Below are 25,892 nucleotides of genomic sequence, written 5' to 3'. Positions count from 1 at the left end.
AAAGCAATGGCAAAGCCATACATGTCTGCTATTTCTGAACAAAAGGGATCCCAGAGAAACTTTTACAAACATTTGTGCCATGATTGCACAAGCAGTATGTAAATAATTTCTGTGAGAAACCCAAAGTTTGTGAAAAAAAGTACCAATTTTTTTTTATTTGATCGCATTTGGCGGTGAAATGGTGGCATGAATGGGCCTAGATCTACTTATACATATTTATAGTTTTGACAGGTAAATTAAAAAAAAACAAGGCTCCATTTCTGTTTAAATGGAGTGATAGCAAAAATGCTAGAAATTTTGGGAACATTTTTGTCTGAAAGTGCAGGTAGTCAAAGGGTTAAAGGGATAGTAAACTCCAAAAATGGTATTTTTTAAAAAAGATAGATAATCCCTTTGTGGCCCATTCCCCAGTTTTGCACAGCCAACATGGTAATATTAATAAGCTTTTTACCTCTGTGATTATCTTGTATATAAGCCTCTTCTGACAGCCCCCTGATCACATACATTTTTATTTATTATCTATTGAATTGCATTTTAGCCAATTAGTGCTGTGTTGTGCACAACTTCACGGGCGTGAGCACAACGTGTATCTATATTGCTCACATGAATTTGCAGTCTCTTGTTGCAAAAAGCTAATATAAAAGCAAGTGAAAAGAGGCCGTCTGTAGTGGTTTTGAAACAGGCAGAAATTTAGAGGTTTAAATGTTATAAAGTATATTAATATAACAATGCTGGTTGTGCACAGCTGGGGAATGGGTAGCAAAGGCGTTATCTATCTTTTTAAACAATAACAATTTTGGTGTTGACTGTCCCTTTAAATAAACCAAAAAACTGCATTTATTTGGTGGTAAACATTACAGGTAAATGAAAAAAAAGGTCAAATATGTTATTTACAAATTATTGATCTGGATCTGGTTACAACTGAAATCTTTTCAGCAAGCCAAAGTATAAAAAAGGGATTTGACACACTCGTGACCTTTAAGCTCCCAAATCCTTTTTTGCTATGCAACACTGTTGAGAAATATTTAAAAAAAGAACCGTGTGTGATATTTATTTCCTAAAACTATTCCAACAAGAAGGTTACTCATTAATTAGTGGCGTAGTGTTTTATTGAACCAAAGCTGTTTACTGCAACTATTTGACATCATTGGGGTCTCTAACAATGGAGTACATCAGTTATACGCTCTTGGTATTATCTTCAACTTTGTGCTTTCTACATTCAAGCTACAGTATTAAGGTAAGTGTCTATATGGAATTAAAAATAGTATTCAATATTAAAATTAAATCTCACAATTCTTTTATATCTAGTTTTAATAGTACAGTGAACACCTTGAGATTTTAATACAAAACGTTTAGTTATGTAGAGTAAAACAACTTTGCAATATTTTCTTTTGCCTCCTTTAAATGTAATTAAACATTACAAACAGCTAACCCTGCTACATATCATTCCCTAATTGGCTTTAACAGATAAGAACTGCAAAATAATGCACTTTATACTAACAATATGACAGTGGCTAGCCTTGTCTGTAGACACAAGCCCAATTACCGTAAAGAAGATGTTCATTTGTTTTAAAAATATTTAGAATTGGCTGATATATTATTCTAAAGCAACACAAGTGAAATGTCTTGCAATTACAGTGTTTAAAGCCTATTCGAAGGGACATTATACACTGTATTTTTCTTTGCATAAATGTTTTGTAGATGATCCATTTATATAGCCCATCCGTTTTTTTTTGTTTTTTTTTAAATTGATAGTTTTGCTTATTTTTAAATAACTTTGCTCTGATTTTCAGACTCCTAACCAAGCCCCAAAGTTTTAGGAGAATACCAACGTATAACTACTCCAGCTTGCTCCTGTTTGTGTAAAATGTCTTTTTATATGCAAAGGAAGGGGGAGGGGGGAAGTGTCTGATATTTCCCACTTGCAGTGGGTGTTCCAGTAACCTTTTAAACAGAGCTAAACTGGAAGCTTCTGTTTTGTTGAAAATTGGTGTATAGTGTCCTTTCAAGTATACTGACCTGAATATTGCCTCTTAACATGGCAAAGAAAGGAAAACAAAAACTATGATTTGATTTGGAATATTAGCATGTTAAAACTCATTACTAGATACTGCAAAAGGGGGTAACACTATTGCCCCCAATCTATATAATTAAAATTAGAGTACAATGCAAATGTATTGCAATACTTTTATGGCCATTCTAGTGCCTAAGCTGATCATATGTGACATTTGGGGTTGTGTATTCTTTATTCCTACACTATGCTAGTAAAGGTGTTATGTTTGCATTATACAAGATACATTTTAAAATGTAAATAATTTTAAATAGACAAAAACTTAAAGGGACATTTGACTGTCATCAGATTTGCTTTGATCTCATGTTATTCTTTATTGAAGAGATATCTAGATAGTTTGGGAGCACTACGTGACAGGAAATAGTGCTGCCATCTAGTGCTTTTGCTAATTTATAACATTGTTGCAAAACTGCTGCTATATAGTGCTGCAGACACGTGCACACTCCTGAACTTACCTTCCTGCTTTTCAACAAAGGATAACAAGAAAACAAAGACAATTTGACAATAGCAGTACATTGGAAAGTTGTTCAAAATTGTATGTTCTATCTGAATGATGAAATACATTTTTGGGTGTTATGACCCTTTAATGTGTTCCCAAAGATCCTTTTTACCTGCTGCAGTATATTGTTTTTGTTTCAAATAGTAAATTACACCGAGATTACGAGTTTGGTGTTAGCCTTAAAAAGCAGCGTTGAGAGGTCCCAACGCTGCTTTTTACCTAACGCTGGTATTACGAGTCTGGTGGCAGGTACAGGTGTACCGCTCACTTTTCTTCCACGACTCGAGCTTACCGCAAATCCCCTTACGTCAATTGCGTATCCTATCTTTTTAATGGGATTTGCCTAATGCTGGTATTACGAGTCTTGGAAGAAGTGAGCGGTAGACCCTCTCCTGTCAAGACTCCTACCGCATTTAAAAGTCAGTAGTTAAGAGTTTTATGGGCTAACGCCGGAACATAAAACTCTTAACTAAAGTGCTACAAAGTACACTAACACCCATAAACTACCTATGAACCCCTAAACCGAGGACCCCCCACATCGCAAACACTAAAATAAATATTTTTAACCCCTAATCTGCCGACCGGACATCGCCGCCACCTACATTATACCTATGAACCCCTAATCTGCTGCCCCTAACATCGCCGACACCTACATTATATTTATTAACCCCTAATCTGCCGCCCCCAACGTCGCCGCCACCTACCTACAATTATTAACCCCTAATCTGCCGACTGGACATCACCGCCACTTTAATAAATGTATTAACCCCTAAACCGCCGCACTCCCGCCTCGCAAACACTAGTTACTTTTTATCAACCCCTAATCTGCCGTCCCTAACATCGCCGACACCTACTTACATTTATTAACCCCTAATCTGCCACCCTCAACGTCGCCGCTACTATATTAAAGTTATTAACCCCTAAAAACCTAATTCTAAACCTACCCCCCCAGCTTAAATATAATTTAAATTAAACTAAATACATTTAACATAATTAAATAAATTAATCCTATTTAAAACTAAATACTTACCTATAAAATAAACCCTAAGATAGCTACAATATAACTAATAGTTACATTGTAGCTATCTTAGGATTTATATTTATTTTACAGGCAACTTTGTATTTATTTTAACTAGGTACAATAGTTATTAAATAGTTATTAACTATTTAATAACTACCTAGCTAAAATAAGTACAAAAGTACCTGTAAAATAAATCCTAACCTAAGTTACAATTACACCTAACACTACACTATCATTAAATAAATTACCTAAACTACCTACAATTAATTACAATTAAATTCAATAAACTAAATTACCAAAAAAAAAACCACTAAATTACAGACAATAAAAAAAGAATTACAAGAAGTTTAAACTAATTACACCTAATCTAATCCCCTCAAAATAATAAAATTTCCCTACCCTATACTAAATTACAAATAGCCCTTAAAAGGGCCTTTTGCGGGGCATTGCCCCAAAGTAATCAGCTCTTTTACCTGTAAAAGAAAAATACAATACCCCACCAATATTAAAACCCACCACCCACACACCCCTACTCTAAAACCCACCCAATCCCCCCTTACAAAAACCTAACACTAACCCCCTGAAGATCTCCCTACCTTGAGCCGTCTTCACCCAGCCGGGCACAAGTGGTCCTCCATACGGCAGAAGTCTTCATCCGATCGGGGCAGAAGAGGTCATCCAGACGGCAGAAGGCTTTATCCAAGCGGCATCTTCTATCTTCATCCTTCCGGAGCGGAGCCATCTTCAATCCAGCCGACGCGGAGCCATCCTCTTCAAACGACGTCCTAATGAAGAATAAAGGTTCCTTTAAATGTCATCCAAGATGGCGTGCCTTGAATTCTGATTGGCTGATAGGATTCTTTCAGCCAATCGGAATTAAGGTAGGAAAAATCCTATTGGCTGATTGTTCCTACCTTAATTCCGATTGGCTGATAGGATTCTATCAGCCAATCGGAATTGAAGGGATGCCATCTTGGATGATGTCATATAAAGGAACCTTCATTCTTCGTTAGGACGTTGTTTGAAGAGGATGGCTCCGCGTCGGCTGGATTGAAGATGGCTCCGCTCCAGAAGGATGAAGATAGAAGATGCCGCTTGGATGAAGCCTTCTGCCGTCTGGAGGACCTCTTTTGCCCCGATCGGATGGAGACTTCTGCCGTATGGAGGACCATTTTTGCCCGGCAGGGTGAAGACGGCTCAAGGTAGGGAGATCTTCAGGGGGTTAGTGTTAGGTTTTTTTAAGGGGTGATTGGGTGGGTTTGAGAGTAGGGGTGTGTGGGTGGTGGGATTTAATGTTGGGGGGGCATTGTATTTTTCTTTTACAGGTAAAAGAGCTGATTACTTTGGGGCAATGCCCCGCAAAAGGCCCTTTAAGGGCTATTTATAATTTAGTATAGGGTAGGGAAATTTTATTATTTTTGGGGGCTTTTTTATTTTATTAGGGGGATTAGATTAGGTGTAATTAGTTTAAAATTCTTGAAATTCTTTTTTATTTTCTGTAATTTAGTGTTTTTTTTTTTTGGTAATTTAGTTTATTGAATTGAATTGTAATTAATTGTATGTAGTTTAGGTAATTTATTTAATGATAGTGTAGTGTTAGGTGTAATTGTAACTTAGGTTATTATTTATTTTACAGGTAATTTTGTACTTATTTTAGCTAGCTAGGTATTGTACCTAGTTAAAATAAATACAAAGTTGCCTGTAAAATAAATATAAATCCTAAACTAGCTACAATGTAACTATTAGTTATATTGTAGCTAGCTTAGGGTTTATTTTATAGGTAAGTATTTAGTTTTAAATAGGATTAATTTATTTAATTATGTTAAATGTATTTCGTTTAATTTAAATTATATTTAAGTTGGGGGGGTTAGACTTAGGGTTAGACTTAGGTTTAGGGGTTAATAAATTTATTATAGTAGCGGCGATGTCCGGTCAGCAGATTAGGGGTTAATAATTGTAGGTAGGTGGCGGGAACGTTGGGGGCGGCAGATTAGGGATTAATAAATATAATGTAGGTGGCGGCGATGTTGGGGGCAGTAGATTAGGGGTTCATAGGGATAATGTAGGTGGCAGCGGTGTCCGGAGCGGCAAATTAGGGGTTAATAATATAATGTAGGTGTCAGTGATAGCGGGGGCGGCAGATTAGGGGTTAATAAGTGTAAGATTAGGGGTGTTTAGACTCGGGGTTCATGTTAGGGTGTTAGGTGTAGACATATTTTTTATTTTCCCATAGGAAACAATGGGGCTGCGTTAGAAGCTGGACGCTGCTTTTTTGCAGGTGTTAGGTTTTTTTCAAGCCAGCTCAGCCCTATTGTTTCCTATGGGGAAATCGTGCACAAGCACGTTCAGCCAGCTTACCGCTACCATAAGCAACGCTGGTATTGAGGTGAGATGTGGAGCTAAATTTTGCTCTACGCTCACCTTTTTGCGGCTAACGCCAGGTTTAAAAGAACCTGTAATACCAGCGTTGGCTTAAGGTAGCATTAGAAAAAAAAGCCTCGTTAGCAACGCACCCCTGTTAATGCCAAACTCGTAATCTAGGAGTTAGTCTTTATTTTATCATTTAAAAAAACTGCTTTTGCTTTTTAAAACCACCACCTATACTAAGAATTTCAGTACTACAGTATTGGTTATAGAAAAGCTGAAATAAACAAGGGCAGCAGAAATCCCAGTGCTTGGAATGCAATGAACTCTTATCAACCACTTGACTGTGCACATTGTTCCTTTAATGTTTTCCCAATGTTTTTTTTTTATACCACGTAAAAGAGGAGGTGTGCTTTTTCTGCTTGACTCATGCCATTTACATGGGTTGAGGTTTCAGTGAGGAAAAACAGCTTTTCACATTTAAAACTAAATCTAAATAAACAACTTCCCATACATGTAGGGCCAGATTACAAGTGGAGTTTTATAAACATGTTTTCTTTCCTAAGATATGGAGAGTCCACAACGTCACCCATTACTAGTGGGAATATCACTCCTAGTCAGCAGGGGGAGTCAAAGAGCACCACAGCAAAGCTGTTAAGTGTGACTCCCCTACCATAATTCCCAGTCATTCTCTTTGCCTCTGTCAATGGAGGAGGTGAAGTTAGGTGTCTGAAGAAATTAATTCCTTTTTTGGGTACTTTTCCCTGCAAGCAAGGATTTGGGGTTTAGCTTAGTCCACGTTAATCTCTTCAGTAGAGTAGTGGTTGCTTTTAAGCAGTTAGGAAGTTGTGAGGTGATCCTTGCTCTGTTTCTTAACATATTGCTGCCCTAGTATAGAAAGCCAGAGTATGTTTACTCCGTTCTTTCTTTTTTCTACAGGTCTCTGTAAGTAGTATGTGCGCTTTCACACCTTGTAGGCTGTCCTTCTGCCAGACGGGTAGACTGCAGGTAAGTGCCTTTTGTCTTCTAGGTATGAAGACTGCACTTTATGAAGACAGCTAGGTATACAGATGGGGAAATGCCACTCATAATATAGTTAACTTTGCATTTATTTGGGACTTGTAAATCCTTTATGCTCAGGATTTATTAAGGGCAGGTGCAGGCACGTGTATGTGAAGGGTTGTGTATTTTTATCGTGGCTGTGTGTGTATCACATAGGACATGCTGTGGTTGTGGTCTTATTTAGTTTAGCTCTTGTGATATAATGAGCCAATTTGTCAAGAGACTTATTTTTAACATTTAACAAGACTTTTTTCCCGGCTGTGGAACACGCGCTTTATGCTTGCTGCCCAGTTCCTGTTCAGTGTCGGGTTTTGCCGGTCACGTAACACGCCTATTCGATGCGGAGAGGAACGGCACCATTTCTCCTCTGTATTCAGTGGCGGCTGAGTGTGGCAAGATTGTCTCTGTGTCAAATCTTGTCTTTGGGTCTCAGAGTATAACCCTTATTCTCCTGAAAGTGCGGTAAGGCACCTCAGTATATCTGAGGTGTAGAGGTGTCTGTAGTAGTTAAGTGTTTAGCGTATATTGCGCTTATAACATTTTTTTGAGTATCAGTTGGAATTTAAAGTGAAAATACTTTTTCCACCAAAAAATTTTTCTTTCTGGGGGGAATTTTTGCTTAAGGCTTTGGTCATGGAATCTGAAGATATTCCTTTCAACAAATGTTTATTATGTCTAGAGGCCCACAGCTTTCTCCTCAAACGTCCCAAGCCTCAATGGCGTCACATACAGTGGACTGTGGTTCCTCTCAGTCTCCTGGAGGAGTTTATTTGCCTGCAGATATTGCTGCTCATGTATCTTCTGCGGTATCTGCATCATTATTTGCTTTCCCTATATGAAAGGGAAAACGCAAGAGGAAGATAAGAGATTCAGATAGTAAGGTTTCTGTTACATCACCTGCTACTCAGGTTGCTATCCCTCATAATTGTAATGAGGAGGATACATTGGTAGCCTCTGATGGTGAAATCTCAGATTCAGACAGTATAATTCCTTCATCTGATGCTGAAGTAGTAACCTTCAGATTTAAGCTTGAACACCTTTGTGTATTGTTAAAGGAGGTTTTGGCTACTTTGGATGACTCCGATACTCCTGTCGTTGTCAACCTTAAGAAATCTAGTAAACTTAATAAATACTATGATGTTCCTTCCACCGTGGAAGTGTTTACTGTTCCAGACTGTGCAACGGAGATTATTTCACAGGAATGGGAGAAGCCAGGGATACCTTTTTCTCTGTCTCCCATCTTTAAAAATATGTTTCCTGTCGCTGACTCCATTAAAGATTCATGGCACACTATACCTAAAGTAGAAGGGGCTGTTTCTACTCTGGCTAAGAGAACTACTATTCCTATTGAGGATAGCTTCTCTTTTAAGGATCCAATAGACAAGAAGCTGGAGGCTTATTTGAAGAAGATGTATGTTCATCAAGGTCTTCAAAGGCAACCTGCAGTTTGTATTGCCACTGTGTCGAGTGTGGCATCTTATTGATGCAATGCCTTGTCTGATTCTATTTTGGTAGAGACTCCTTTGGAGGAGATCCAAGACAGAATTAAGGCTCTCAAGCTATCCAATTGCTTTATTTCTGATGCTACCATGCAAGTTATTAAACTGGGAGCCAAGATATCTGGCTTTGCTGTGCTAGCCCGCAGGGCGTTGTGGTTAAAATCTTGATCAGCTGGCTGATGTTACCTCTAAGTCCAAGCTTCTGGAACTTCCTTACAAGGGTAAGACCTTGTTTGGACCTGGTCTGGCAGAAATAATTTCTGATGTTACAGGTGGAAACTGGTCTTTTCTACCACAAGACAAGAAGAATAGACCTAAAAGACGTTTCTTAACTTCAAAGAAAAGTCTTCCTCCTCCTTTCCAAGCAGGAGCATTCCAAGTCTTCTTGGAAGCCCAATCTGTCTTGGATCAAGGGGAAGCAATCAAAGAAACCGACAGTTGAGTCTAAATCAGCATGAAAGGGATCGGATCAAGTGGGTGGCAGACTTTCTCTGTTTTATCGAGCATGGATAGGAGATTTCCCAGATCCCTGGGCTGTGGACATAGTAACTGTAATAGTCAGTGAGTTACTAGAAGGATGGATCACAACTGCAGATGCAGGAGATGAAAATTTGTATCACTTGTGCAGGAGGGCTATTGTGTAAGCATAGCATTTGCATAGCATTTGCTTTCAGTGACAAAATAATAATTGCTGATAGGATGCTGCTAGAATATAACAGCAAAGAACCTGACTTTACCAGTGAACACCCAAAACTGTTTATATGGCACTGTGTGGTGTTTAACTGAAATAAGTATAAGACGGGATAAGTTTCTCCCTTTAACTCAGGAGGCAGTGTATAAGCAGAAACAGTATCGCTTAATATTCTTTGTGGCCGTAACAGCTAGCTCTCTCTGTGACATGGAGTTACTACATAGCTTAGTAGTTGAAGGAGGAGAGGCTGTTTACAACAAAGTAACTTGTTTGGTATGTTCCAAGACTTTACTTGTAGCAAGTTTTACCGCCTGTATCCAAACCACTGTCTGAAGTAACAACAGCATGCAATGTTCCGGCTTGTAGCCAGCTGGAGGAGGGAGGAGGAGCCTGTTACCCACTCATGTTTCAGTACGGCTTGGAAGCATAGCCGCAAAATTAAGAATCAAATATAAATGTCCGTTTTTGTTTAATTCACTACTTACTACTACTGGTACCAGGTAAGGACAGGTTGATAGCTGCAGTGAAAGTTAATGTGACGTTATGCAGAAGTACAGAGCTGCGAACAGCTAACGGAGACATATGCAGGGAACACTGAGCAGGCTTGTGATGCAGCTGTTTGTTTGCGGTCCGATGAGCAGGAAGGGATTGTAGCTGATTTAGGAGGGCCAATAACGTAGCCACTGCATGGGATAGAGTCACTGTTGGAGTGAAGAAATAGCCAGTACTTTAGGTAGAAGAGGAAGTAGGTTATAATCCAAACGGCTTGATATTAATGAGAATGCTGGTGCAACACCACAGCTAGGTGCATCTACAAAGTTTAATAACTAAGCACCTGTTTGCAGTCAGGTGATCCCTTAAGTACAGGTAGGACAGGGAAACCATGTGACAAGATGGTGAGAGGGAGAAAGTGGAGTGGAATCCTTACATATGCCCCGCTTCAAGGAAGCTGATCCTCGGCTTGATGTTTCGGTCTATGGGGGTATCGCCTATGGAAACGAGAGAGAAGTCTTGGTGCATTTATATGGGTCTAAGGCTCCCAGGTGTCATCATCTGGGAAGTAGCCTTTCCAGCTAACCAAATACTGTAATTCTCCATTGTAGAACCAGGAGTTGAGAAGATCTTGAACTTCGAAGGAATCAGAATCCAGAGGAGTAGCTAGTGGTGGAAGAATGGTTGTCGTAGATGTAGAATCTGTTGCTGGTTTCAGGAGTGACACATGGAAAGTTGGATGGATAGGTAAAGAGGAGGGAAGTTCAATAGTCACTGCATTGGCATTTATAACATGTGTGATGGTGAATGGGCCGATGAACAAACCTGAAAGTTTTTTACACGGAACAGGTATTTTGATGTTTTTGGTAGAAAGCCAGACCCTATCACCAACTGCATAAGCCGGAGCAGATCTTCTACGTAAATCATAATATTTTTTCTGGGAAGCTTGAGCATTTTGTATATTTCTACGCAAGAATTGGAAGTTCTCTGCTATGGTTTGCAGCAGGTCGTCAACAGTAGGAGAGTGAGGTGTCTGTGAGTCCAGGAACGAGAATTTAGGGTGATATGTATAGTTAGCAAAAAACGGGGAAACATTAGTTGAACTGTTTTTGGAATTGTTATAAGCGAATTCTGCCATGTATAAAAATTGTGCCACTTGGATTGATGGTACGATCTGTAACAGCAAAGGTACTGCTCAAGCCACTGGTTTAGCCTTTCCGTTTGCCCGTTTGTTTGCGGATGAAAAGCTGAGCTGAGACGATGATCAATTTGTAGATGTTGTGAGAGATGTTTCCAAAATTTGGAGAAGAACTGTGTACCTCTATCAGTTGTTATGATGCTTGGTAGGCCATGGAATCGTACGACAGTGTTTAAGAAAAGCTGTGCAGTTTCACTGGAAGTCGGTAAATTATGAAATGGAAGGAAAAAAGACATTTTTGTAAGGCTTTATTACTAATATGGTGTTAAATCCAGAACTTATCGGAAGTTCCACAATAAAGTCCATGCCGATATGAACCCAAGGTTTTTCAGGAATGTTTAATGGTATGAGTTGACCAAAAGGTTTGCTTCTATCCTTTTTGGAGGTGATACAGATGGTTCACTTTTAGATGTAATCACTAATAGTCATATGCATATTCGGCCACCAATAGTGTCTAGCGAGTAGGTCCTTGGTCCTATTAATTCCTGGATGACCCAAAAGAGGGGGGTCATGGTGTTGCTTAATTAGGTCATTCCTGAGACCATTGGGGATGTATATTTTGCTACCATAGAAGTAGAGGTTATTTCTATAAGCAAGATGCTGGTAAGGTATCTGTTTATCTGTTTGTAAGGCTGTTTGAACCTGCATGTTGAAGGTTGGCAAGAGTCCAAGAAATCTTTCTTCAGGTATAATTGAAGTTGGTTCTCGAGTATTTGCTGGTCTTGGATCTTTCCTTGAGAGCGCATCGGCTTTGCCATTTTTGGAACCTGGCCTGTATATTATTTGAAAATTGAATCTGCTGAAGTATAAGCTCCAACGTACTTGTCTGCTAGAAAGTGTTTTGTTTCTCTGTAGGAATTCCAGATTGCGATGATCGGTGTAAATGATAATCGGTAGGGAGGTACCATCTAAAAGATGTCTCCAATTCCTAAATGCACGTTTGATAGCGAGGAGTTCTTTATCACCGATGGAATAGGAATAGTTAATTTCAGCTGGGGATAGTAGTTTGGAGTAAAAAGCCACTGGATGAAGTGGTTTTGAATAACTCTTCCTTTGAGAGAGGACAGCACCAAGAGCGTAGTCCGAGGAATCCACTTTGAGGATAAACTGAAGGGAAGGATCCGGTAACTGTAGAATAGGTGCTGAGGTGAAAGATAGTTTTAGGGAATTAAATGCCTCTGTAGCAGCATCATCCCACCGGAAAGGTATGCAGGAACTGGTGAGAATGGTAAGTAGTTTGATTTTATGTGAGACATTTTTTATGAACTTTCTATAATAGTTGCTAAAACCGAGGAAACATTGCAGCTCCTTTCTGTTAGTGGGTTGTGGCCAAAGTCTGACGGAATCGACTTTACTTTCTTGCATTTGTATGCCTCTGGGTCCAATGGAATATCCAAGGAAATCCATCTCATTTGTATGAAAGACACACTTTTTGAGTTTAGCATATAGTCGGTGGACTTGGAGTCGGGAGAGAACCCAACTTACATGCTTCACATGTTCCTCATATGTGTTGGAGTAGATTAAGATGTCGTCAAGGTACACCACTACACAAGTATCAAGTAGGTCATGGAAGATATCATTGACAAAGAATTGGAATGTTGCAGGAGCGTTGGTTAGTCCGAATGGCATCACGAGATATTCAAAGAGGCCATACCGAGTTCGGAAAGCGGTTAGCCACTCATCACCCTCTCTGATATGGACGAGGTTATAAGCTCCTCTTAGATCTAATTTTGTGAATATCTTTGCATGTTGGAGACGTTCAATGAGTTCGGGGATAAGAGGTAAGGGGTATCGTTTTTTGATGGTTATTTTGTTTAGTTCCCTGAAGTCAATGATAGGGCGTAAGGAATTATCCTTGTTTCTAACGAAGAAGAGTCCAGCTGCTGCTGGAGAGATGGAGGGGTGGAAAAAACCCTTTTTTAAATTTTCATCCAGGTAGGACTTCAGATGATCAAGCTTGGGTTGGCAGAGTGGATAGAGATGTCCAAAAGGGGGTGTCGTGCCAGGTTTTAGGTCTATAGGGCAGTCGTATAACCGGTGTGGTTGCAGACTGTCCGCCTCTTTTTTACTGAAGACTTCAGTGAAGTTTTTGTATACCTCCGGTATTTTACTTTCTTCTGTCATTTGCAGTAAGGTGGTATGTTGTAGACAGGTTTGTCTGCAGTAGGCTGAATTAAACTTCATGTCCAAAGAACTCCAAGTGATGAGTGGTTCATGTAGAGGGAGCCACTGTAACCCTAGGACAATGGGAAAAAGAGGTGAACTGATAACGTCGAAGGAAATGTATTCCTGATGAGAATTAAGGGTAGAAACAAGTATGGGAATTGTGTGATGAAGAATAGGACCAGAGGATATCTCAGACACATGTACTACTCTAATAAAGACAGGAGACAATTTCTTTATGAGTGGTATTTTATTATTAAATACAACAGTTGCATCAATATAGTTTCCTTGTGCCCCTGTGTCAATTATGGCCTCTATCTTCATATGCTTGCTGTCCCACTGTAAAGAGAGAGGTAAAATACAGTGAACAGGTTGATCATGCACAATCAAAGAAGTCAAGTTAGAGTAGGACTTACTGGTTTTATTCTTGCGCAGGGAGGGGCATTCCTGGATGGAGTGAGAAGCTGATCCACAGTACATACATAAACCTCTAGACTTTCTTCTAAACCTTTCTTCTGAGGTTAGTGGTCCATGGATGAAACCAATTTCCATGGCTTCGGGAGTGCTGGAGCTTGTAGTGGGGGAAGCAGTAACATGTGTTGGATGGCTTGGTTATTTATAGGAGGAATCCACGTACTGACGTTCAGACTTTCGTTCCCTCAATCTCCGATCTATATGCATTGAGAGTCTCATAAGGGCTTCTAAGGAGTCTGGGAGATCAGTGTGTGCTAGCTCATCTTTCACCGGATCTGAGAGACCCAATCGAAATTGGTTTCAAATGCGATGGTGTTCCATTGGAAATATATTGCATGTTGCTTAAACTCTGTTATATAAGTTTCGACAGGGCGGTTGCCTTGTTTTAGTTTTCTCATTTTTTTTTCAGCTGAAAGCTGTAGATTGGAGTCAGAATACAGTTCATCCATAACAGCTAAGAAGGACTGTATAGAAGACAGTATAGGGCTGTTAGTCTCATAGAGAGTGTCTGTCCAAGTGCGGGGTTCACCGCGGAGATAAGTAATCATAGTAAGAACCTTAACCCTGTCGTTCGGGTACGTGTGAGGCTTCAGGTTGAAAGTTAATAGACAAGCATTCCTATACTGGCGGTATAGGGATCTGTCGCCGTTGAATAATTCAGGAGGTGCAATCTGTAGTTCAACGGAAACTTCAGTAGCTTGAGATTTGCCAGGGACTGTATCTTTAATAACTTTCCTTAAAGTCTCATTCTCTACCTTCAAGTCCCTAATGCCTTGACTGAGTTCATCCACACATTGAGACAAATTATAAACAATGTTAGGAAGATCTGTTATTCTGTAATAGTCAATCAGTTACTAGAAGGATGGATCACAACTGCAGATGCAGGAGATGAAAATTTGTATCACTTTTGCAGGAGGGCTATTGTGTAAGCATAGACCTGTTTGCTTTCAGTGACAAAATAATAATTACTGATAGGAGGCTGCTAGAATATAACAGCAAAGAACCTGACTTTACCAGTGAACACCCAAAACTGTTTATATGGCACTGAGTGGTGTTTAACTGAAATAAGTATAAGATGGGATACGTTTCTCCCTTTAACTCAGGAGGCAGTGTATAAGCAGAAACAGTATCACTTAATTTTCTTTGTGGCCGTAACAGCTAGCTCACCCTGTGACGTGGAGTTACTACATAGCTTAGTAGTTGAAGGAGGAGAGGCTGTTTACAACAAAGTAACTTGTTTGGTATGTTCCAAGACTTTACTTGTAGCAAGTTTTACCACCTGTATCCAAACCACTGTCTGAAGTAACAACAGCGTGCGATGTTCCGGCTTGTAGCCAGCTGGAGGAGGGAGGAGGAGCCTGTTACCCACTTACAGTAACTCAGGGTTACAAAATAAAATTCAAAACCTTTCCTCCACGGGGCAGGTTCCACCTCTAAAGATTATCTGCAGATCAGATAAAAAGAGAGGCATTCTTGAATTGCGCTCAGGACCTTTCTTTCCTGGGAGTGATAGTTCCAGTTCCAGTAAGGGAATAGGGTCTAGGATTCTATTCAAATCTGTTCGTGGTTCCCATAAAAGAGGGAACTTTTCGTCCTATTCAGGACTTAAAGTATCTCAACAAGTTTCTCAGGGTACCATCCTTCAAAATGGAAACCATTCAGTCCATTCTTCCTTTGGTCCAAAAGGGTCATGTTCATGATGACCATAGACCTGAAGGATGTGTATCTTCATGTTCCCATCCACAGGGATCATCACAAGTTTCTAAGATTCACCTTTCTAGACAAACACTTTCAGTGTGTGGCTTTTCCATTTGGCCTTGCCACAGTTTCCAGAATTTTCTCAAAAGTTCTGGGGGCTCTCTTGGCAATGGTCTCAGGGAATTGCAGTGGCGCCCTACCTGGATGACATATTGGTTAAGGTGCCATCTTTTCAATAAAAAAACTCTCATACAGAGATCTTGTTGTCTTTTCTACGTTCCCACGGATGGAAAGTGAATCTGGAAAAGAGTTCCCTTTTTCCAGCTACAATGGTGTTTTTTTTTAGGGACCATAATAGATTCCCAATATATGAAAATTTTTCTGACGGAGGTCAGAAATCCAAGATTCTCTCCGCTTGCCTCTCTCTACAGTCTTCTGTTCGGCCATCAGTGGCTCAATGTATGGAGGTAATTGGTCTAATGGTCACTTCCATGGACATCATTCCTTTTGCTCGATTCCATTTGAGAGCTCTGCAGTTATGCATGCTCAGACAATGCAACGGAGACCATTCAGATCTGTCTCAGAGGATAGATCTAGATCAGTCCACAAGAGATTCTCTCCTGTGGTGGCTTTCTCAGGAACATCTGTCTCAGGGCACATGCTTCCAGAGACCTTCCTGGGTGAATGTGACCACGGACGCCAGCCTGCTGGACTGGGGAGCAGTCTGGGACTCATTAAAGGTGCAGGGACTTTGGACTCGGGAGAAGTCTGCTCTCCCCATAAACATTCTGGAGTTGAGAGTGATTTTCAATGCTTTGATGGCTTGGCCTCAGTTGTCCTTAGCCCAGTTTATCATGTTCCAGTCAGACAACATCACCTCAGTGGCTTACATCAACCACCAGGGAGGAACTCGGAGATCCTTAGCCATGAAGGAGGTGGCTCAGATTATTCAGTGGGCGGAAGCTCACAATTGTTGTCTATCTGCCATCCACATTCCAGGAGTGGACAACTGGGAAGCGGATTTCCTGAGCAGACAGACATTTCATCCCGGGGAGTTGGCTCTCCATCTGGAGGTGATCTCCAGGTTAACCCTCAAATGGGGGGTGCTGGAGTTGGATCTGATGACGTCTCTGCAGATTGCCAAGCTTCCACAGGCCACCCTGATTGATATTCTGGTGGTTCCTTGGGATTTCAGTCTAGCATACCTGTTTCCTCCATTTGCTCTCCTTCCACGAGTTATTGCTTGTATCAAACAGTAGAGGGCATTGGTCATTCTAATAGCTCCGGCATGGCCTCGCAGGATCTGGTATGCAGACCTAGTGAAGATGTCATCTTTTCCACCTTGGAGGTTGCCTCAGAGGAAGGACCTTCTATCTCAGGGCCCATTCCTTCATCTAAATTTCGTTTCTCTGAAGCTGACTGCTTGGAGATTGAACGCTTAGTTCTGCCTAAGCGTGATTTTTCGGAGTCAGCCATTGAGACCATGATCCAGGCTCGCAAGCCTGTTACTAGAAAAATTTACCATAAGGTATGGCGTAAATTCCTTTACTGGTGTGAATCCAAAGGTTACTCTTGGAGTAGGGTTAGGATTCCTAGGATTTTGTCCTTTCTCCAGGAGGATCTTGAGAAAGGATTGTCAGTCAGTTCTCTGAAGGGTCAGATTTCTGCATTATCTATTTTGTTACACAAGCGTCTGGTGGATGTGCCAGATGTACAATCTTTTTGTCAGGCCCTGGTCAGAATCAGGTCTGTGTTTAAATCTGTTGCTCCTCCTTGGAGCCTTAACCTTGTTCATAAAGATTTGCAACAGGCTTTGTTTGAGCCATTGCATTCCATAGATATTAAGTTGTTATCTTGGAAGGTTTTGTTTCTTGTTGCTATCTCTTCTGCTCGGAGAGTCTCGTAACTCTCGGCTTTGCAGTGTGATTTGCCTTACCTTATCTTTCATGCTGATAAGGCGGTTCTTCTTACTAAGTTTGGTTTTCTTCCTCAAGTGGTTTCGGATAGAAATATTAATCATGACATTTTTTTCCTTTTCTATGTCCTAATCCTTCTTCTCATAAGGAATGTTTGTTGCACAATTCGGATGTCGTGCTTGCTCTAAAATTCTACCTACAGGCGACTAAGGATTTTTGCCAGTCTTCTGCCCTGTTTGTTTGTTTCTCAGGAAAGCGTAAAAGTCAGAAGGCTACTGTTACTTCTCTTTCTCTTTGGTTGAGAAGTATTATTCATTTTGCTTATGAGAATGCTCTGCATCAGCCTCCTAAGAGAATTACAGCTCATTCCACGAAGGCTGTTTCCTCCTCTTGGGCTTTCAAAAATGAAGCTTCTGTGGAACAGATTTTCAAGGCTGAAACTTGTTTTTTTCCTAATTTGATACTTTTGCCTCGGCTGTGGCCTCTTTTTGGAGAAAAGTTTTTCAAGCGGTGGTGCCTTCTGTTTAGGTCTGCCTGTCTTGTTCTCCCTCCCTAGTCATCTGTGTCCTCTAGCTTGGGTATTGGTTCCCACTAGTAATTGATGACGTGATGGACTCTCCATATCTTAGGAAAGAAAACAGAATTTATGCTTACCTGATACTTTCTTTCTTTCTGGATATGGAGAGTCCACGACCCCTCCCTTAAATTTAAGACAGTTATATTTTACTAAATCTCAGGCACAATCTCAGGCACCTCTACACCTTTGTGTTATTCCTTTTTTCCATTTCTCTTTGGTCGAATGACTGGGATTATGGGTAGGGGAGTGACACTTAACAGCTTTGCTGTGGTGCTCTTTGCCTCCTCCTGCTGGCCAGGAGGGATATTCCCACTAGTAAGTGATGACGTTGTGGACTCTCCATATCCATAAATAAATAAATTTATAAGGTAAGCATCAATTGGCAAAACATTGAAGGGAAACACATTTTAGAGTGCAGTGTCCCTTTTTTAATTACAATTGTTTTTTGTTTCACCAATAGCGTAACTGATATCCTAGCACAGTTCTCTTTTTGGCCTTCTGTCCTTTGTATAAATGTGTGTGTGGAAATGTTTTATGATGCATACCTTGTGGTTTCTTTATTTAAAATTAAAGGGACATTACAGCCAAAATTGGAATCCACATGGATGCATTTCTGTTTTATATAGAAGCATTTTTGTAATATACATCTGATAGCAAAAAATGCTTCTAATAAAAGCTATAGCAGTTTCAAAAGTGTTTTTAAGTATGCACCGTGCACCAGCATTTTAAACATAGCATTTGGTCAAAAAGCATGAGGTGCTTGTACCATCTGGTAATAAAAAATTTGGGTTCAGTGTCCCTTTAAAGTAGCTTCCCACTAAACTCACATTTAAAAAGTAGCTTTATTGCACAACCACATACAACAAACCTATTTTCCAGTGATCGTACGCTTGTTGAATGCTCAAATATTTTAGAATATGAAGTTTAATTACGTGCAGTAAATAAAGTAGTATTTGTGTTTTATTTTATTAAAATCAGTGGGGACTTTTTGGTTACTGATGCATGCTTTGAGGGTTCCATAGCGTCCCAGCTTGTGAAGTACTCGGTATAGTTGTCCCTTTACGACTTTCGGATTTTGTGCCTGGGAGCGTGTGTGATTTTGAGTTTGAGAGGCTATTTGTAATTATGTTTTGTATTCATAGTAGAGCCAGTTTGATAAAAAAAAACTGACAGCAGGGGTGTCTATCTCCTCCCTCACAGGGGCGCACTCTCTTTGCCTTCTTTCTGAGTTCTTACTCAGCCTATGCTGCAGCCGATGTTCCCTGCTACTTATCCTCCTCCTCCCCCAAGAGCCTTATCGCCGCCTCCAAACACGCAATACGATGAAAGTAAACACAGACTTGCTGTGACAATGCTTTCCTGCTCGATGACATCACTGCAACTAAAGGCATTCCTTAAAGAAACACTGTTTTCGGATTTGGGCCACTTTGGATCATGGTACTTGTAGTTTCAGGGAGATTGCATTTCTTTTGCGGGAGTCAGGGAGCCGCTATTACAATAAGGGAGACTCCCTGAACTTCAAGGAGAGTTGGGATGTCTGCCGGTATATTGGAAATATGTTTCAATTCAAAGATGTAATTCATCTATGTGCATTTAAATCTTGACTGGAATGTCCCTTTATGATGAGTTCAACAGATTTTCTGTACTGTGGATAGATAGGGGCCTATTTATGAAATGTCTGTCCGATATGATCCGATCAGCGGATCATGTCCGACACACATCGCTAAATGCAGAGAGCAATACGCTCTCTGCATCCAGCATTGCACCAGCAGCTTTTGTGAACTGCTGGTGCAATGCCGCCCCCTGCAGATTCGATTGACCGCTAGCAGGGGGTGTCAATCAACCCGATCGTATTCGATTGGGTTGATTTCACGCGATCTATGTCCGCCTCCCGGACAGGTTATGGAGCAGTGGTCTTTAGACCGCTGCTTCATAACTGGTGTTTCTGGCGAGTCTGAAGGCTCGCCAGAAACACGGCCCTTCAAGCTCCATACAGAGCTTGATAAATGGGCCCCATAGACTTCAGTAAATTAGCATCATCAGTGAAAAAAATTTAAATTTGTGAACTTTCATAGTAAACTTCTTTGAACTGAGGAGGGAAATAAAATGCTTGCACATGGCAGATGCACACTTCCTTGCAAGTCATGTGACAAGCATCTGGATTGAATGCCTACTGAGAAAATTTTGAGGTAACATCTTTTACCTTTTTTACAAAGCAATGCTTGTGTGATATTTTGTAGTCAGCTTTTTACAGCTACGCTGCATTTGTTTCAGTGTTTCAGCCTTTGGGTAACATATCTATAACTAGCCAACTTACCCAGAAGCCACCAAAAGCACAAACTAATTACTCACAATCGCAAACAGAATGTTGCATATCCGATTAATTAGAATCCCTTCATTTTCAAAGCCAGTCTGATCCATTAGAAGAGTTGCAATCCGTAAAATTGATCAAATCCATAAAAAGATAAAACAGCAAAATCTTGTAAAAGCCCCCAAAAAATACAGTAAAGAACAGGGATACTGAATATTTTTTTCAAGGGGATTTTTACAAGGATTTTCACAAAGCAAAATATAAACTACTAAAGCTAAAAGGAAACATTGCAGCTAATTAATTCAGCATTGATTTGAGAGAGGTTAGATGTCTTCCAGGTGCTACTGCTCACAGAGATTTAAATCATATTTCAAGAATTTTTAAGGCAGCTAGAAAGGACAGAGAGTTGGATGTTATTGTTCACCTAGGTACAAATGATCTGGCTAGTAATGATGTTGTTTCTGTGCAAAATGAGTTTTTTAAACTAGGAAACTGTTTAGATCACATGGTTGCATCTATTGGGTCAATTTATCAAGCTCCGTATGGAGGTTGATGCTCCATGTTTCTAAAGACCGCTGCTCCATAACCTGTCGGCCTGCTCTGAGGCGGCGGAAAGAAATCAACCCGATCGAATACGATCGGGTTGATTGACACCGCCTGCTAGCAGGCGATTGGCCGCGAATCTGCAGTGGGTGGCATTGCACCAGCAGTTCACAAAAATGCTGTCGGCATTTATCGATGTGCATCGGACATGATACGCTACATCGTATCATGTCCGCTTGCACTATAATAAATTGACCCCTCTGCAGCGTATAACAGAATTTAAAGCTTGGTTACGGAAGTGGTGTAGGTAGAGAGGATATGGTTTTGTTAGCCATCAAAGCCCTGTTTGGCATGATATTAAATTGTATGAGAGGGGTGGTTTGTATTTGGGTTTAAAGTAAAGAGTAAAGAATTTAAAGACTTTATTTGTGGCAATTTAAACTACAGATTCGGGGCAGTGTTAAAGAAACAGTCTAGGCCAAAATAAATTTTAATGATTCAGATAGGGCATGCAATTTTAAACAATTTTCCAATTTACTTTTATCACCAATTTTGCTTTGTTCTCTTGGTATTCTTAGTTGAAAGCTTAACCTAGGAGGTTCATATGTTAATTTCTTAGACCTTGAAGGCCACCTCTTTTCAGAATGCATTTTAAGTTTTTCACCACTAGAGGGTGTTCACGTATTTCATATAGATAACACTGTGCTCGTGCATGTGAAGTTATCTGGGAGCAGGCACTGATTGGCTAAAATGCAAGTCTGTCAAAAGAACTGAAATAAAGGGGCAGTTTGCAGAGGCTTAGATACAAGGTAATCAGAGGTTAAAAGTATATTATTAAAACTGTGTTGGTTATGCAAAACTGGGAAATGGGTAATAAAGGGATTATCTATCTTTTAAAACAATAACAATTCTGGTTTAGACTGTCCCTTTAACATACCCACCTGTCCCCCAAAGCATGACAAAACTGTTAACCAAAGTTTGCATTCTAGTTTATATAATGATAACAAAACACTTTGTTTAGGAGTAAGGCTTTGAATAATATAAACAGGGGATGTATTGACCATGCAAAAGGATTGAGAATTCTAGAAATATTCTTTGTGTAATGTGCACAAATGCTCGCAGTTTAGTAAACAAATTATCTGAACTTACTGCAATAATGATTCAAGATAAGTTGGATTTGGTAGCTATAGCAGAGACATGGTACAATGACTTTCATGACTGGGAAACTTTCATACCAGGTTACATTTTGTTTAAAGAAAAAATAGAGAAGGAAAGAAAGGGGGGGAGTGGCTCTGTACGTGAAAGAAAATATTAAAGTAACTAAAATTGTAGAAACCATTGTCAATGTAGAAAGTGTTTGGGTAACTATAGAAACTGAAGGGAAACAGGTGTTTAGAATAGGAGTAGTATATAGACCTCCATTACAGGATGAAGCATCTGATCCACTATTAATTGATGAAATTGCCGAAATTACAATGAAGGGCAATGTTATAGTAGTGGGGGACTTTAATATGTCTGATGTAGACTGGGAAGTAGCAGTTGCTAAATCAACTAGAAGTAAGTATATTCTGGAATCTGTGCAAGGGGAATCTTGTTTTCTGATGATACAAAAATGTGTGAGAGAGTTGATGTTCCAGGAGGGTTTAAATGAACAGTGATATTAAAAAATCTGGAGGATTAGGCAAATAATAAATGCAATCTAAAATGTAACATTACCAAAAGCAAAATTATGCATTTAGGATCAAAAAACCTAAAGGCCAATTATAGTCTCAATGATACATTACTGACTGTAACCAAAGAGGAGCAGGACTTGGGAATTATTATTTCAGATTATTTAAAATTTGATACACAATGCAGTAGTGCAGCCAGTAAGGCCAGTTGAATATTTTGTTGCATTTGTAGCAGAAATAGCTAGAAAAATCATTAGTAAGGCCTCTTCTGGAATACAGTGCACAGTTCTGGAGATGATATCTTCAGAAAGACATAAATAAATAAATAGCAGCTGTCCACAGGTGGGCTACTAAGAGATCGCTTCCATTGACCCGTTAAAAATGGAGCCGTAAGCTACTGAAGCGGCCGACAGCTAAAAGTAATTTACGGCTCCATTTTAGTACCAGGTTTCCATAGAAAAGGTTAGCGCTTTGCGAGCTATACCTCTTTCTTTCATGTAATTAACAAGAGTCCATGAGCTAGTGACGTATGGGATATACATTCCTACCAGGAGGGGCAAAGTTTCCCAAACCTTAAAATGCCTATAAATACACCCCTCACCACACCCACAAATCAGTTTTACAAACTTTGCCTCCAAGGGAGGTGGTGAAGTAAGTTTGTGCTAGTTTCTACGTTGATATGCGCTCCGCAGCAAGTTGGAGCCCGGTTTTCCTCTCAGCGTGCAGTGAATGTCAGAGGGATGTGAAGAGAGTATTGCCTATTGAATGCAGTGATCTCCTTCTACGGGGTCTATTTCATAAGGTTCTCTGTTATCGGTCGTAGAGATTCATCTCTTACCTCCCTTTTCAGATCGACGATATACTCTTATATTTACCATTTCCTCTACTGATTCTCGTTTCAGTACTGGTTTGGCTTTCTACAAACATGTAGATGAGTGTCCTGGGGTAAGTAAGTCTTATTTTCTGTGACACTCTAAGCTATGGTTGGGCACTTTATTTATAAAGTTCTAAATATATGTATTCAAACATTTATTTGCCTTGACTCAGAATGTTCAACTTTCCTTATTTCCAGACAGTCAGTTTCATATTTGGGATTATGCATTGAATTATCATATTTTTTCTTACCTCAAAAATTTGACTTTTTTCCCTGTGGGCTGTTAGGCTCGCGGGGGCTGAAAATGCTTCATTTTATTGCGTCATTCTTGGCGCGGACTTCTTTGGCGCAAAAATTATTTTCCGTTTCCGGCGTCATACGTGTCGCCGGAAGTTGCGTCATTTTTTGACGTTATTTTGCGTCAAAGATGTCGGCGTTCCGGATGTGGCGTCATTTTTGGCGCCAAAAGCATTTAGGCGCCAAATAATGTGGGCGTTTTTTTTTTTTGGCGCTAAAAAATATGGGCGTCATTTTTGTCTCCACATTATTTAAGTCTCATTATTTATTGCTTCTGGTTGCTAGAAGCTTGTTCACTGGCATTTTTTTCCCATTCCTGAAACTGTCATTTAAGGAATTTGATCAATTTTGCTTTATATGTTGTTTTTTTCTTTTACATATTGCAAGATGTTCCACGTTGCAACTGAGTCAGAAGTTACTACAGGAAAATCACTGCACAGTGCTGGAGCTACCAAGCTAAGTCTGCTATAAACTTTTGGTATCTGTTTCTCCAGCTGTTATTTGTATTGCATGTCATGTCAAACTTATTAATGCAGATAAAATTTCCTTTAGTACTGTTACATTACCTGTTGCTGTCCGTCAACATCTAATTTTCAGAGTGTTTCTGATAACATAAGAGATTTTATTTTTTAAATCCATTAAGAAGGCTATGTCTGTTATTTCTCCTTCTAGTATACATAAAAGTCTTTTAAAACTTCTCTTTTTTTCAGATGAATTTTTAAATGAACATCATCATTCTGATACTGATAATAGTTCTTCTGGTTCAGAGGTTTCTGTCTCAGAGGTTGATGCTGATAAATCTTTGTATTTGTTCAAGATGGAATTTATTCGTTCTTTACTTAAAGAAGTGTTATTTGCATTAGAAATAGAGGATACTGGTCCTCTTGATACTAAATGTAAACGTTTAAATAAGGTTTTTAAATCTCCTGTCAGTTATTCCAGAAGTGTTTTATCTCCCTGATGCTATTTCTGAAGTAATTTCCAGGGAATGGAATAATTTGGGTAATTTATTTACTCCTTCTAGACGTTTAAGCAAATTATATCCTGTGCCATCTGACAGATTAGAGTTTGTTGGGACAAAAATCCCTAAGGTTATGGGGCTGTCTCTACTCCTACTAATGTACTACTATTCCTATGGCAGATAGTACTTCATTTAAGGATCCTTTAGATAGGAAAATTGAATCCTTTCTAAGAAAAGCTTACTTATGTTCAGGTAATCTTCTTAGACCTGCTATATTTTTAGCGGATGTTGCTGCAGCTTCAACTTTTTGGTTAGATGCTTTAGCGCAACAAGTAACAGATCATAATTTTATAGCATTATTATTTTTCTATAACATGCTAATAATTTTATTGGTGATACCATCTTTTGATATCATTAGAGTTGATGTCAGGTATATGTCTCTAGCTATTTTAGCTAGAAAAACTTTATGGATTAAACTTGGAATGCTGACATGTCTTCTAAGTCAACTTTGCTTTCCCTTTCTTTCCAGGGTAAATAATCATTTCGTTCCTTTCCTCACAACAAGGAACAAAAGCCTGATCCTTCATCCTCAGGAGCGGTATCAGTTTGGAAACTATTTCCAGTTTGGAATATATCCAAGCCTTATAGAATCCTATAGCCAGCTCTTAAGTACCTATGAAGGTGCGGCCCTTATTCCAGCTCAGCTGGTATGGGGCAGATTACGTTTTCTTCAAAGAAATTTGGATCAATTCCGTTCTTAATCTCTGGTTTCAGAAACATTGTTTCAGGAAGGTACAGAATTGGCTTCAAGTTAAGGCCTCCTGCTAAGAGATTCTTTTCTTTCCCGTGTCCCAATTGACACAGCAAGGCTCAGCATTTCTGAAATGTGTTTCAGATCTAGAGTTGGCTGGAGTATTTATGCCAGTTCCAGTTCTGGAACAGGGGCTGGGGTTTTATTTTATCTCTTCATTGTACCAAAGAAGGTCAATTCCTTCAGACCAGTTATGGATCTATCATTATTGAATCGTTATGTTAGGATACCAACATTCAAGATGGTTACTGTGGGTCTATCCTGCCTTTTGTTTAGCAAGGGCATTATATGTCTACAATAGATTTACAGGATGTGTATCTGCATATTCCGATTCATCCAGATCACTTTTAGTGTCTGAGATTCTCTTTTTAGACAAGCATTACCAGTTTTGTGGCTCTACTATTTGGTCTAGCCTCAGTTCCAAGAATTTTTTTCAAAGGTTCTCGGTGCCCTTCTTTCTGTAATCAGAGAATAGGGTTTTGGTATTTCCTTATTTGGACGATATCTTGGTACTTGCTCAGTCTTCTCATTTTCGAAGAATCTCATACGAATCGACTTGTGTTGTTTCTTCAAGTTCATGGTTGGAGGATCAATTTACCAATCAGTTTATTGATTCCTCAGACAAGAGTAACCTTTTTAGGTTTCTAGATAAATTCAGTGTCTATGACTCTGTCCTTGTCAGACAAGAGAAGTTTAACAT

At 39.6% G+C, this 25,892-nt stretch overlaps 1 protein-coding gene across 1 annotated transcript in view; it reads left to right on the top strand.

Annotated features, from left to right (window-relative positions):
- Window positions 1–1,120: 1,120 nt before the first annotated feature.
- LOC128636366 (inter-alpha-trypsin inhibitor heavy chain H3-like) overlaps window positions 1,121–25,892 on the top strand; it is a 175,547-nt gene continuing 150,775 nt past the window's right edge. The window contains exon 1 of the mRNA XM_053689392.1: window positions 1,121–1,237. Coding sequence (XP_053545367.1) covers window positions 1,163–1,237 — 75 coding nt within the window. The 5' untranslated portion in view covers window positions 1,121–1,162. The remainder of the gene's footprint in view (window positions 1,238–25,892) is intronic.

Source organism: Bombina bombina, chromosome 7 (assembly GCF_027579735.1).
Source record: "Bombina bombina isolate aBomBom1 chromosome 7, aBomBom1.pri, whole genome shotgun sequence".
Taxonomy (NCBI): Eukaryota; Metazoa; Chordata; class Amphibia; order Anura; family Bombinatoridae; genus Bombina; species Bombina bombina.
This window is presented reverse-complemented; position numbering and strand designations above follow the sequence as displayed.